Below are 14,618 nucleotides of genomic sequence, written 5' to 3' on the forward strand. Positions count from 1 at the left end.
ACATGCAAAGGGGGTTTGAGAAACGTTTGCCTTTTCTGCATCGGAGTATGCGAGTAACAACGGCTGCTCGCCATTCCGAGTCTGGCCTGGTTCTAGAAGGTCGCCGACGGACTCGATCTAAGAGAGTTGAGAGAGCAAAACTGAATCCAAGCCACCATCATCGAAACGAATGCTTCGTTGTTGCCTACTAGGTAAATATGCCTCACTTACCTGCGGCGAGAAATAGAGATCATACAGCCCCCCAAGGCAGGGAGTCAGGGACCAACATATTTCGTATGGTTATAAACGGGATTACAACTCAGCAGCCGCCTACACTTAGGTATGCAGTACATGTTAGAAAAGCGTAAGAAAAATTGCATATTGGATTCCAGCGAATAGAATCGACATAGTTAACTCAAGCATCGAAGATCGTTACTTAAATGTAACCCTGGCTCACTATTGCAGCATCGACGATGTGACACGTCATGTTCGTTACATAAGTACCTGGATAACTATCTAGGGACTTGCACAGACATGTATTCTACGTGTCTACCCTTATTGGACAAATAACTCTTTGTGTAGAGGTATAGCCTCCTAACTTTATCAAGGTGCCTAAACAACAATCCCAAAGAGGTTACCGAAGAGGCTCTCACATACAATGCCTTCAGTTAGCTCTTCAAAATGTATGCTATCAAACCAAATATTACATACCTGGGAAGGCTCACACTATGTACTTCGAGTGTGGCGGGCCGATGCTCTAAATTCTCCCAGTATACTATGTAGTCGCTCCCCCTGAGATTTTTAAGCAACTTACAACTACACATAAGTCGACCCTTCAGCATCGCATGATATTCTCGCGACTGTTCCGATTATACCCATACCCCAACTGCCTAGATATAAGCATTGCCTAGGTACTCGAAAATTAAATATTTGAGAGCCCCTCCCAGTATTCCCGCCGGTATCGACTAGAAATTCTACCAAGAGTTACTTTTATCATGGATCCAGGCCTGCCTGATGATTTCTTTGACTACACCACCAATGCTCTTTGGTTCACTCGGGATGGGCGGTTGAGGAGAATGGATGCCGCACATTTCGCCAATCTAGATCAAGAGGTAAGATGGAATGTTCCCGTCACGATGTACTTTACTAAAGTTAGACAGATGCGAGCCGAGCATGAGGAAGGAAATCGATTTCGAGTCAACATAGTGTACGCTAAATTCCACTAACAGCTTACGGATCAATACTGATGAAGATGAACTTACAGGTTGCTTGAATCTGTGGACGACACAAGGATAAGTATCACCCGGGATAACTTCAGTCTACTTCTCGAGGCATTCAAGATACCAATGCCCTCTGAGAGAGCCCTGTTCCATAAAAATGGTCAATGTCTCAAACCTCCCATTGAGTGGTCTGAAGATGGAACTCGATCCGCGTTCCGTAAGCATTGCCAGGGCTCTGGCCAAATGTATGTGACTAATACCTGTTCAAGACGTATCTGTACACACTCCGCCACCTTTAGACCTCCGGTTCATGAGCAAGCGCTTTCACAAATCGCTCTCCTTACTGTTCCGAATATCGATCCAAGCAAACTTGGCGACATGCATCATTATTGCGGCCCCTGATACGAGACTGCGCATCGCTCAGGCGATAGAGAGCAACCGCGACTCAATAATGTTCTTCCCCCTTCACATACTGGATATATTTTGCACGCAATACGACAGTATCAATGAACGCTATTGGGCAGAGCGCGAGCAAAAGGGCCAGAACATATTGCAAAGTATGCATTCTTTCTGTATCAGCCCGAACAATATACACGACGATGGTGGCACCAAAGTATTTGACACGATTCACGGATTGGGCATGTTGAAGCAAAGGTTGATACACTTTGATTACGACATGAAGTTCGAACGGTCAGCCCTGGAACGCATCGGGAATTTCATGTACAGTTACCAGAATGCACGACTCGAATACAACAGACCCAAGTTTCCAAAGATGTCGTCGGAGATGTTTCGCCAAGGAATCCATGCTCTAGAGGAAGCTGCGCGGTTGCGGCAGGACAGACGACAGTCGCTGGTTGAACAAGCAGATCAGTGTATTGAGACTGTGAGTATATGTCCAAAGTCTTTGAGGCGCATGTTTTAAGCCCAACTATTTTGAACTGACCCAAGCCTACGTATCTAGCTTCGCTCCAGCGTGGCCCAAAACGGCACCAAACTCGGTCTCGAGACTGCCAATAACAGTTTGAAGATTGCCTCCTACACTCTCGCCGATAGCATCGCAGTTATGATCATATCCTACATCCTGCTTGTTTTCCAGCCCCTAGGATTAGTAGCTGTGAGTCCTAGCACCTCCCCTCTTCTCTGCTCCCACCTCATAGGCATACTCACCAGATCTTGGTGTTGACATCGTGACAACCGCAGACAATCTCTGGGAGCAATGCTTTCAATATCGAGTCATACACCATAGGTCGTGCTACAGTCTGGAGAGATTGGTGGATACTTCCCGTCATTTCCGCGGCCCTGACTTTCCTAGTCCTTTTTATCAGTCACAGGTATCAGCAGTCCAAAATGAGCACTGTCACAGCAGGCCAGTCCGACCCTAGAAAGGACGGCACCACAGAAATACCTGCCGTTTTGATACCCAAAAGCTCTACGGAAAGTAGAGGAGATCATCTGGTGTAGCTGCCCAAGTTAGTGATCTTCATAGCATTGATAAGGTTTTTGATTCGACGCTACAGTTTTCTATGGGCTTATAGAAACCTCTCAAACACTGTTGGTAAACTGTATAATAGCCTCATGTAAGTTCTAGCTTTAGTTGTTCAAATCTTAGGAGATAGCCGGCGTATCTGGAGGATTGTTGGATCAACCTAGAAGAGATGTATGATCATATCTGGGTGCTTTGAATGGGAACACGAAGGAACAATGAAAGATGATGGATTTCAATTGGATTTCCTATAGTATAAAATCATTCTCATCGGCCTAGACATCGTTCCCTTCAGAATCGGGTCCATCGTCAAATCCTTACTTCCGATGCAATAAGAAGTCCTTGGTAAGTAGGTGTTCCCCAGCGCCTAAGCACTTTGGCCAAAAAATAAAGATGCGACGATAAAGGGTGATGGGGGGAGTGAGTTAATGCACAAATCTTCAAGTTCTTATAACTCAGTCGCAAATTTGTGTAAAGGGTGCAATGGAAATAGGAGCTTGGTGTTACCTAAGCAAGCCCCTATTTCTTACAGGGAAGCGCGAATTGTGGAATAGGGGCCAATTGTCAGTGCCTGCTTACTAACCTATTAAGCACTTAGGTTAGGTACCTACCTAGGTAGGTAGGATCTTGCCAGTGTTTGTCTAAGGGCGCTCTTTCCATGAAATCCACCTAATATACCTGAGTATGTAGGTTAGTCATATGTCAAGATCTCTTCCAAATACGTATCGCATGACTGGAACGTGAACAGGGGGTTTTTTTTTTCTCTTCATAATTGCTAGCAGTTGTGATGGATGACACGGCGAGCAAAAATGAGGTGGTTTGGTCGAAGAATCCCCACAACCACAACCCTTTCCGTGACCATACCGTCTACAAGGACTGGAGTGAAAAACAGTTTGCTACTGTCCTGTTCATTTGACAAATACCCTCTCAATTATATTAATCAGAAAGCACGATAAACGGCAACTTGCTTTATTCCTTACCCCACAGCTTACTAGGTATTCTACTCCATATGACTTTCCTCACACAAGCCTAGGTACTAAACTTTAGATCCATACACAATCAGAACAGGAAGGCAACCAGGACAATAATTGATACCCCCAAGAGAAACTTGTTTTTCATTTTAACTGTCCCAATACCTACCCAGATATCTACCTGGGCAGATAGTATCCAATCCCTTTCTCTTCCTCATACTTGTGTCAAACTATGTCTTTACTCGCAATGATGCCCTTTGTCAGTCCAGATGCCCTCATGGAGCAACTGGCAAAGTCAAGCGTACCTTTCAAGAAGCCTTCAGATCCTGACTGGGCTACCTACTCAACCACATTCAATACCCGTCTCCCAGTGGCTCCTGTCGTTGTCGTTCTCCCTACCACCGTAGAGCATATCTGCGACGCAGTTCGCTGCGCAAACCAGCAAGGATTCAAGGTCCAAGCCAGGTCCGGTGGCCACTCCTATGCTTCTTACAGCAACGGTGGAATGGATGGTGCCATGATCGTAGACTTGAGGAAGCTGCAGTTCATTCGATGCGATGACAAATGCGATGGCGTGGTCACAGTACAACCCGGCGTACGGTTAGGTAACTTGGCTCGAGCTATTTACGACCAGGACAAACGCGCCCTATCTCATGGCACCTGCGCCGCAGTTGGAATCGGCGGACACTTTACCCATGGCGGCTATGGGTTTTTCTCTCGTGCCTGGGGCCTCGCGATGGACCAGATTGTAGGCCTGGACGTAGTAACAGCAGATGGAAGCCACCTTCCCGCTAACGCATATCAGAATCCCGACCTCTACTATGTAAGCATCTGCCTCAGATTATCGTTTGATAAGTCTTATAAATAGGACACCTTTACTGACCATCTAACTTCGATTAAGGCGATGCGAGGTGCGGCTGACTCCTTTGGAATCATCACGACCTTTTATTTGCAGACGCAGCCAGCTCCACCTTCTGTCATATACTGGGATATCAAGATGAGCAAAGTAACTAATAGCGTGGAGAGTGCTGTCACTGCGTTCCAACATATTGAGAATTTCGCCCACAATGTATCTGTCATGGATCGGCATCTAGGCTTTAATGTGTCTCTTTCTTCAGACAACTTCGCGATAGGAGGCACTTATCTAGGAAGCCTTGATAACTTCGAAAACAGAATTATGCCAGCACTGTTGGAGGGCATCTCCGTTGTAACTACCATTGATATCAAGCAGGTAGACTGGCTCACCGCACTCAAGCATCTCAACGAGGATCAAGATCTTGAAGTCGAGCAAGATTACTCGGGACATTCGAACTTCTTTGCCAAGAGCGTCGTAGTGCCCGAGCCGGGATTCACCGAGGAGGGGTTGACCTGCTTTTTCGAACACCTCTTGGACAAGGGAAAGGATGCGCCTGTCTCGTATTTTATTCTGATGGACTTCTACGGTGGTGTCGACAGCCAGATCAATCAAAAAGATTTGAACTTTTCTGCCTTTGCACATCGCGATGCGCTATGGGTTTCGCAGTTATACGGGTACGTGGGTGAGAACCAAGTATTCCCACCAGAAGGTCTCGATTTTATCAACGGTCTATCCAATGCGATGACAGCACACCTTCCCGAGTACGGCGCATACACCAACTACACCGATCCGAGCTTGACGAGAGAAGACGCCCATCGCTTGTACTACGGGGCGAGAGTTTTAAGAATACTGAAGGTACAGAAGTCAAAATGGGACCCAAATAATGTTTTCTTCAACCCACAGTCGATTTAGGAAGGAGGGCGGATAGTTCGCTTCGCTTCCAGGTGATGGAATTTACCCCCTTTTTTTTGGCATGTATATTTCCGAACAGTAGTGTTATCTACTGGTCGTGTGCCATCAAGTCTTGCGAGGTAGTGCAAGATGGATAGAAGAGCTTATTTAACCGAAAAGAAAAAGCCAGAAAAAAAAGCTCATGGATCATTGATAGTTCCTGCGGTCTAGTTAGTCGAAAATATTGCACCACGATGAATTCAATGATTTTGCGTTGTGAAGTCTTAAAATTATTAATTCTAATTTCTTACACTGCCTCGTCAATCCAATTGTAGGACGAGAAGTCTTATCGATAGTAAGAGACAAAGGTGCTTATCGATAAGATACAGCGTCATCTCCTGCCTTTGTCTTGGTGCGTGCAGCCAGCTTGCGACAACATCTGCGACAACTCACCCAACTCATCTTCTCGATCCAGCTTTGTCTTCAACAACAGCCTGGCGGTGCCATGGATTCCTCAAATCACCTTCCTCGACCTATCAGGCCGTTACAACGGCCTGTATCTTATATATCACGAGCGTTGACCGCAGCTTCATATCCTCTGCTAGGCATCTATTACTTCTTACGTCATCCAGCATACTATCCTCTCTTCGCCAGCCGCTTACTTCCTCTCACCATCATCTCTTTCTTAGTATACGCCATACTCTTCACATTCGCATTCCTGCCTCAGTATGCCTTTTTGGCCATTTTCCATGGTTGGGGCGCATGGGTCAATGCAGTGGTGCTGGTCCTAGGCGAAGGTCTAGTCATTATTCAGGGCTTATTCGAGGGCTTCTTTGTCGACGAATGCCGTGTGGATGCATTCGATGCAAGTTGCTTCTCGTAATGCTTATTGCTACCACAAATATTAACGTACAACTAGGCAACCCTCATCGATAAAGGCCTCCAAAGCCTCGTTTCGCCACACCGACTGCTCTTTTTAGATGCGCCCAACTCCGTCAAGAAACTTGGCAAGCCAACCACCGCCGCCGTCTACCAACCATGGAGCCTCATCCAAATCATCGAGCTAATCGCATGTCTGCCACTAAACCTAATCCCCTACGTTGGCACGCCAGCCTTCATCATCATCACAGGTAGCCGACTAGGTACATTCTCGCAATACAGATGGTATGACCTGAGGGGCTTGACGAAGAAGGAGCGCAAGAGGGAGATCAAGAGCAGATCGTGGGAGTACATATGGTTTGGCACCGTCGCCATGCTTCTCGAACTCGTGCCCATTCTATCTCTGTTCTTCCTCTTGACGTGTTCGACGGGCGCGGCACTGTGGGCAGCTGACATCGAACACCAAGCGAGAAGACCACTAACTCCCGTCCCCGCCCCTGTCCATGCCCATGCTCCTCCCCCTAGTGCTCTGGCTGCTGTTTCTATCCCAGAAGAATCGCAAGAGTATGATCCTGATGAGCCACCCCCGCCGTATGTGGACAACCCTGTATGATCAAGTCACAGTTGTAGATGGGCTAATTGAATATCCCCGGTGGATCTTTATACCTGAATTCTCATTTTTACTTCTGGCTTTTATCCCTTCTTCCCGTATCGGCCATGATCTATACCTGACCCTTTTGTTCGGGGCCCAACTTCCTATTATGTAGTATTTACTATGTATCCTATCGGGAATAGTTCAATGTTGTGATACAAGATCCACGTTCCAAATGTCAATTTCACATATGCAAGCAAGTCTAAGTAGTACCAGCTGGGACATACTATGATGCACTTGCATACTAATAACATTGAAACCTTGAACTGCACATGCATCACTAAAGGGGATTAAGTGCACCTTCATTGAATCTTACAATATAGTGGTGCTTACTTTAAGCATGTACGTATGCTGCCTAGCCGTTGCCGAAGCCGATCTTTTCAAGAAGGGCCCGGAACTCACGCCCGCACTCATGAATGCCAGCTATTTCAGAAAGGCCCACTGTAGGTGTGGCCTATTCCCGCCTTCCTTGACACCCATGAAGTCAATTCCTTAATTACCTAACCCAAACTTTACCAGTGCTCGAAACGAGAATAAAGGTTTCCGTGCAGTCTCGTCTCATCATGTCTGTCAGGAGGCTCCTACCCGACGAAAGTGTTCCTAGAGCGCATTCAACTACGTACTTCAGCCTAGGAAGTTACTGTCCGTCATAATCGTACCACCCAAGCATAAACTTAAAGTCATACCTTTTGGCGGATATAAAGGCACCTACTCGTACAGTACCTACCTCTGCTAGGCACTTACCAAGATGGCCTGGATTCATTTCTGGAGGTTATCCACTTTCTATCGGCTCCTACCTTTTAGATGGCCATCTACCCTGGCACTTGCCTCACTTCGATCCAAGTACTAGGTACACATAGATACCTACACATGGGAGAGAAGTCGTATAGAATTATGCCCCCTGTTATTCTAATAATAAATATATATAGCTGGGGGAACGGAGGCGATTGGCATGGGACTATATAAGCAAACTATTCCATGGATTTACTCAAAGGAACGTTGAGCTGGTCGAGATACACTGTTAGTACTATCTTGTGCTGGCTGGGACTCCCATCTATCTCAGGAGGTCTTGCATCATAGGTATTGTATTGGGAATTACCTACCTTCGGGGGCTAAGTTTAAAAAACATAATGTGGTGGAAGGACCGTTGAACAAGTACGATGGCCAAATACCATTATTTGACCATCGAGACTGCCACGTTAGGCACACTTTAACACGAAGAGTATCTTTTCCTGCTTCATACCACGAGCGCCTTCCTTGATATTCGAGATTGGGAGGGCGCCCTTCATCAGTCAGGAAACCACGACAGAAGTAATGTTTCAGGTAAAATTTTCGCTCTCATCTTAGACCAAAACTTCCAATCTCATGACCTTTTCATACTCTCTCGTTTTCCACCCATCTTGATTCTCTCTCACCTTCGTCCTGTTACTATTCCACCGCCATTCATTGATTGATTCCCTCATTTCCTCATTCATTTAGTTAATACCGATCCCACCCACCTAGCACAGACTGGACTGCATATCACGCCAAAGATGAGAGGAACCGCCCTTCTGGGCACCTTAGGGGCCTTTGGGCTCGTGGGATTGACCACGGCTCAAGGCTACGGCAATGAGTAAGTGCATTTTCGAGCCATTTGATCGTTCACATGTTGTTAGAACTAAATTTCTCTGGCAGGCCTTCAACTACTGGCGGTGGTTCGGGAACCAGCAATGGAGGAGGCACCGGAGGTAATGGAGGTAATGGAGGTGGTAATGGAGGCGGCAATGGTGCTGGAACCTGTCCTGTCCCTAAGCCTAGCACCGTTTTCATCACCGTCACCCCAGCTGTGGTTCCCACTATCATCTCTACGGTTATCTCTACTGTCATTTCTACTGTTGCTTCAGCAGGTGGCCAAGGTGGTCCTGGTGGCTTTGGCTCAAGCTCTGAGTCCAACGCTTTTGGTCCATCGAATTCACACGGGGGCTGGTCTTCATCTAAAACACTTACCCTTCCTTGCTCTACTGATTATTCTGGCACTGTCCCCTGGTCTACTGATTTTGTTACCATCACGTTACCCCCTGGATCTGGTGACACAGGCTCTGCAAGTGTCGTCACTTACACTATTGTCAGTCCCGCTGGTCCAGGCTCACCTGAACTTACTCCTGGAGCATCTGGGGGCGGTAGTCCCGGTGGTCAAGGTGGTCAAGGTGGCCAACCGAGTATCACAACGGTTTATCCTGTTCCTTTCCCATTCGGCCACTCCTCTTTAACAGGTGGAGGCAACGGAGCAAACTCCCCATTCACTACCATCACTCTCACTGCCCCTGGAGGATCATCAGGTGGTGGCAGTGGCCAAGGTGGGCCAAATGGACAGGGTATTTCCTTCACTACCGTTGGTGTATCTCCATCTTCTTCGGCCGGTGGTCCCGAAGGTCCCGAGGGCCCAGAGAGCTCAGAGACTATTGTTGTCGTGTGGCCCTCTCAATCTGCCGGTAGCCCCGAAGGTTCAGGTTCACCGGGTGGACCAAATGGCCCAGGAAATTCTCACACGCCCGCCACCACAATTCCTTGTGAATCCACTGGCAATGCTCAAGGGACTGGTTCCGAAGGTGGCCCGGGTGGTCAGGGGGTCTCTGAAACAACTATCTGGACAGCAACTCCAGAGTACAGCAGTGGTTCCGGCGGTCCTGGAGGCCCTGGAGGCCAGGGTATTCCTGAAACTATCACATTGACTCTACCTAGCGGATCACCAAGTAGCTCCCCTGGAGGTTCTGGAGGTTCTGGCGGTTCTGGCGGCCCCAATGGTTCCGGTGGTCCCAATGGCTCCGGCGGTCCTAACGGCTCTGGTGGCCCTGGGCCTGGAGGCTCGGGTGAGCAAACTGGCCCGCTAACCACCACTGTGACAGTAGTGCCCAATGGATCACCTAGCAATTCTGAGACCTCACCATGTTCAGAAGAGACTGGTTCTGGTTCTGGTTCTGGTTCTGGTTCTGGTTCTGGTTCTGGTTCTGGTTCTGGTTCTGGTTCTGGTTCTGGTTCTGGTTCTGGTTCTGGTTCTGGTTCTGGTTCTGGTTCTGGCTCTGGCTCTGGCTCTGGCTCTGGCCCATCGAGTCCTTACGTTGTTACAGTCACGGGCACTGGCTCCGGAGGCTCTGGAGGCCCGGGCGGACAAGGCATCCCCAAGACCATCACCGTGACAGCGCCAGGAGAGTCTCCAAGCAATGGTGCGGGTGGGCCTGGAGGTCAAGGTGGTATCAGCACGGTCCTCACCATCACTTTGTCAGAACCGGGAGAGTCACCAGGCTCTGGAGAGAGTTACACTCCAGAAGTTGTCACGATTACTGCTACTGACATTACTCCTGGTATCCCACAGACAATCACCTTTACTGTCCCTGAAGAATCCCCAAGTAACTCTGCAGGCGGAAATGGAGGACCCGGTGGCCAGAGTGTTCCTGAGACTATTACTTTAACTGCGCCTGGAGAATCGCCAAGCAGTGGAGGAAGCAATGGTGGCGAAGGACCGGGAGGTTCAGGAGGTAAGTGCACCCTCCAAATCCTTGATGAATTATCACTAACATCGTTCAAAGGATCGTCAAGCAACCCTGCCGGTGGTCAAGGTGGTCAAGGTGCCCCTCAAACCATCACGGTGACGGCACCAGGCGAATCAGCAAGCGGTACTGGAGGCTCCCAAGGTCCTAGCACATCACCATGCACAAGCGGCGAGTCTGCTTCAGGTTCTCATCCTAGCACAGTCATTGTCACTGGCTCCAACAATGGACCGAGCGGAAGCAACGGAGGTAGCAGTTCTTATCCAACAGCTGTCACCGTCACTGTCAATTCTGCCGGCCAAACGATTGGCACTGGTGCAACTGGTGACAATGGAGGGACCACAAATCTGCCAACAATCACAGTGACTGCTCCTGGAGTTCCATCAGGCGAATCTGGCGGCAGCAATGGCGGTAGCGGTTCCTCACCAACGGCTGTCACAGTCACTGTCAACTCTGCTGGGCAAACAATCGGCAATGGGGCAACAGTCAGCAACGGAGGGAGCACGAATCTGCCAACAGTCACTGTGACTGCTCCTGGAGTTTCATCGAGCGGTAGTAATGAAGGTAGCGGTTCTTACCCAACGGCTGTCACTATCACTGTCAATTCTGCCGGCCAAACGATTGGCACTGGTGCAACGGGTAGCAATGGAGTGAGTACTAATCTACCAACAGTCACTGTCACTGCTCCCGGTGTTCCATCGAGCGGATCTGGCGGCAGCAACGGCGGTAGCGGTTCCTCGCCAACGGCTGTCACTGTCACTGTCAACCCTGCTGGGCAAACGATTGGGAATGGCGGTAGTGGCTCTTCACCAACAGCTGTTACTGTTACTGTTAACTCGGTCGGACAAACTATTGGTTATGGAAGCGGCGGTTCTTCACCCACAGCCGTCACTGTGACTGTCAATTCTGCCGGACAAACGATTGGCAATGGGGCAACAGCTGGCAATGGAGTGGGAAGCACGAATCTGCCAACAATTACCGTGACCGCACCCGGAGTCCCATCAAGCGAATCTAGCGGTGGTGGTGCTGAGGCAACTGGAACTGGTGCAGAGAACCCTTCGGGAGGATCCGGAGGTACCAATGGGGGCGGGGCTTCACTGCCAACAATTACAGTGACTGCTCCTCAAGAGCCATCGGCGGGATCGAATGGCGGTCCAGGGGGGCAAGGTTTCTCTTCTCCTGGTGAGTCTGGTGAAGGCACCGTCACCGTTACAGGCCCCGGAGGTTATGGAGAAAACCCTTCTGCAGGCTCTGGTGCATCTGGTCAAGGCGCTATTTCTGGGTCTGCCACGCTCACTGGCGTTCCAGCTGGCGGATATGGAGGTAGTCATCCAACTCCTCAATCCGGAGCCTCGGCTGGCGCTGAAGGTCAAGGTATTTCGGACACTACTACTCTGGAATCGACGCGACCAAATGGTCCAACACACACAGTTACTCTTGTCGAAGGCTCTTCAACAGCAACAGGTTAGACTTCATTCCGTTTTTAGCTTAGGGTGAGGCAGTAACTAATTATGTCTAGTGGTCGAGCCTTCCAATGCTCAGAGCGGTTCTGTCCCATGTGACGAGACTTCTGGTGGCGGCAAGTCTGGTGCGCTACCAACTGGCACGTCAGGTTCTTCACGAGCCCCATTCTCTGCCGTGCCGACAAGTGGATGGAACGCGAGCGCATCCGGGGAGGAGCCTGCTGCGGCGACTTCGACACCTGGGGAGGCAACGCCATGCACCGAATCTGAGACCGGCGCCGAGACCACCCATTCGATATCCCTTGCGCCCATGCCAAGTCTCCCAGGTCCTGTTTCAGCGGCATCCGAAGCCTCTGAAGCCGCTTCAGAGCTCCCCACCGGAGCTTCTATTGAATGTGTTGAGATGACCACAATGACTATCGCCTCGAAGACATTCTCGTGGTGTGCCCAGGTTGCGACAACAAATAATGCAGATGCCACCCAAACTCCTGTCGCTGGCGGATATGCATTCTCTGCCCGAGATAATGTTGAGCTACCCAGCCCGTCTACTTTGTCAACGATCGTTGTGCGATCGCTCAGCTCAGCATCTGGGTCTGCCACTGAAAGTCACAAGCCCTCACCATCCGTTTGTGGAAATCGAGCTGACCTAGGTAACTTCACGTTGAGTGTGAGTCCCAGCTGTTCCCTTCCCCCCTGGTGATACTTCATTTATAGGCGTGACTAACTTTGAATCAGTTTGACGATATTCCACCCCTTGGAGTTGGTTCCGGCGTTGATCCTCATGACGTTGATCCGATGCCACTGTTCAGCCCTTACCATCGTTTCTATTTCTCCCAGGGGTTCAACGTCAACCCACCACCACCTGGTCCATTTGATCCCTCTTCTGGAAGTCTGATGATCCAATTTACGCCATCGTCAATTTCAAACCTGACTGAGCCAGATCTTCCGGCGGACACAGCACAATTCAGTGTCGGGCCTGAAACATCCTCCAACTGCTTCTCATTTGACTTCTACAGCTTTGACCTTGGTTGTGCTTCCACTAAGCCTTCTTGCAGCTTCAACTTCACAGGTCTACGATTCGATGAAGAAACTCAGCAGGAGAAGGAAGTGGCCTCGGCGACAATTGATGTCCCAGCATGTGCCGAAGCGGATCATTGCCAGCTCACTCCTGTCGGATTCCTAGGCTTCCACCAGCTGACATCCGTCCAAATCGGCATGAAGGTGGACGGTGAAGCCAAGACTTGGTGGGCGGACGACCTCTCCCTCGGATGGTCTGACAACGAGTGCGAGAAGGCTGTTTGCCGATCCAAGGTCCGCGACGCTGTCCACAAACGCGATGGTGTCTCCAATAGCCGACGGGCAATCTCTAGACCTTTAGACTTTGCGCTGTTCCGTGGTTGAAGAGCAGCACCAGTGTGCTATTGGGTGGGAATTCTGTGCACTTTAACTAATCTGCTGCCTATCGGGAATTTTTCTTGAGATGTAATGAAGTTCTCATTATAGGTAAGGTTATTGCCTTATTCTACGAGATAATACTTATGTGGAAGGAGTTTGAAGAGATGAAGTCTAGCATGACGACAATTTTGGTGGATGGTCTTTTTACATGTACTAGCATGAGATAATTATCTATATCCAATCCAAGAATTGTTACTAGACCTCAACCTGCCTTCCATGAGCAAGTGGATCAACTCAATCTTGCATGCAAGTGAATGGTGTCGGATAATGAAGGTTTTGCAGATTAGAAATGGCATGGAGATGAGTTGTTGGAAGCAAACGAACCGAAATAGCCGAGTGTTGTTAGCGACATCGGAAAGGGAAATAGTTCCAAGGCTATTTGACAGTATGTATTTGTCTTTATCAATTCCGCGGCCCCGGTAGTTCATCTATGATCTCCCACATGCAGTCATCGGCTTAAGTTGCCTAGGGTACCTTTGTAAGTTAGGTATATCAATGATAGGTGTATTAGAGGACGTCTGGGGTGGATGACATGGGGAGTGGGGCGGCGTTGTTGGAGTTTGTTCGTTCGGGAATAAGCAGTGGCCTGCAGAGGCAATGAAGAACGTTATGCCCATACAGAATCTTCAATGGGCAGGATAATATGCACGTAATGCACACACGAAGTATGCATGCAGGTATGTATAAGGTTGGGGATATGATATTCGGTATCGATTCAGGGGTGATTGAAGCTAACAGCCAAACTTTTAGTTCTGATAGTACGCTACCCTAGCCTCTAGGTACATAGTAGGTACCAATTAGCCAACCTCTCTCTAGTCTACGGACTGTCTATATGTCTACCTAGTGCCTAGTACCTAGGATGGTCCATTCCATTGACATACCGAGCTAATTTGTCTCAGGGCGAACATTGAAGGGTCAACCCGATGATGCATTATGGCTTAAGCCTTACTCATCTAGGTGCCTATAGGTCTTATATGCCGTACTATCATCCAATCCCTATCCATGACTCCATCACAACTCAGCATGGCGGACGGCAGCTAGGTCGACAATGACGCGCCCTTGTCAGAACACACACACACCGGTCTACGGTCGTATTTCTAATAGGCATCCCCGCTTTAAGCAGTAGGTTACATACATACCCGTTAGATAGTCGATGTGTCTACAAAATCTTATTACCTGAGTACTATACCTATCTAGGTCTTGAAGCTTGAACGGGACAAGAGTTTCCACTCGAGGACAGGG

At 49.0% G+C, this 14,618-nt stretch overlaps 4 protein-coding genes across 4 annotated transcripts; all 4 read left to right on the forward strand.

Moving 5' to 3' along the window:
• Positions 1-543: 543 nt before the first annotated feature.
• Positions 544-3,139, forward strand: GGS25DRAFT_509252 (uncharacterized protein). The gene is made up of 6 exons (XM_049262542.1): positions 544-1,091; positions 1,140-1,186; positions 1,244-1,416; positions 1,469-2,082; positions 2,161-2,313; positions 2,400-3,139. The coding sequence occupies exons 1-6, from the start codon at positions 975-977 to the stop codon at positions 2,658-2,660; spliced, it is 1,365 nt and encodes a 454-aa protein (XP_049111993.1). The 5' UTR covers positions 544-974; the 3' UTR covers positions 2,661-3,139.
• A 355-nt stretch (positions 3,140-3,494) lies between these two features.
• GGS25DRAFT_509256 (putative glucooligosaccharide oxidase) lies at positions 3,495-5,694 on the forward strand. The gene is made up of 2 exons (XM_049262543.1): positions 3,495-4,467; positions 4,537-5,694. The coding sequence occupies exons 1-2, from the start codon at positions 3,886-3,888 to the stop codon at positions 5,419-5,421; spliced, it is 1,467 nt and encodes a 488-aa protein (XP_049111994.1). The 5' UTR covers positions 3,495-3,885; the 3' UTR covers positions 5,422-5,694.
• Positions 5,695-5,787: 93 nt separating this feature from the next.
• GGS25DRAFT_509258 (uncharacterized protein) lies at positions 5,788-7,368 on the forward strand. Its single transcript, XM_049262544.1, has 2 exons — positions 5,788-6,265; positions 6,320-7,368. The coding sequence occupies exons 1-2, from the start codon at positions 5,906-5,908 to the stop codon at positions 6,890-6,892; spliced, it is 933 nt and encodes a 310-aa protein (XP_049111995.1). The 5' UTR covers positions 5,788-5,905; the 3' UTR covers positions 6,893-7,368.
• Positions 7,369-12,336: 4,968 nt separating this feature from the next.
• On the forward strand, positions 12,337-13,433 carry GGS25DRAFT_73022 (uncharacterized protein). The gene has a single exon (XM_049265980.1). The coding sequence runs from the start codon at positions 12,717-12,719 to the stop codon at positions 13,320-13,322; it is 606 nt and encodes a 201-aa protein (XP_049111996.1). The 5' UTR covers positions 12,337-12,716; the 3' UTR covers positions 13,323-13,433.
• Positions 13,434-14,618: the final 1,185 nt, after the last annotated feature.

This window comes from Hypoxylon fragiforme (assembly GCF_022984875.1).
Source record: "Hypoxylon fragiforme strain CBS 206.31 chromosome Unknown GGS25scaffold_10, whole genome shotgun sequence".
NCBI lineage: Eukaryota > Fungi > Ascomycota > Sordariomycetes > Xylariales > Hypoxylaceae > Hypoxylon > Hypoxylon fragiforme.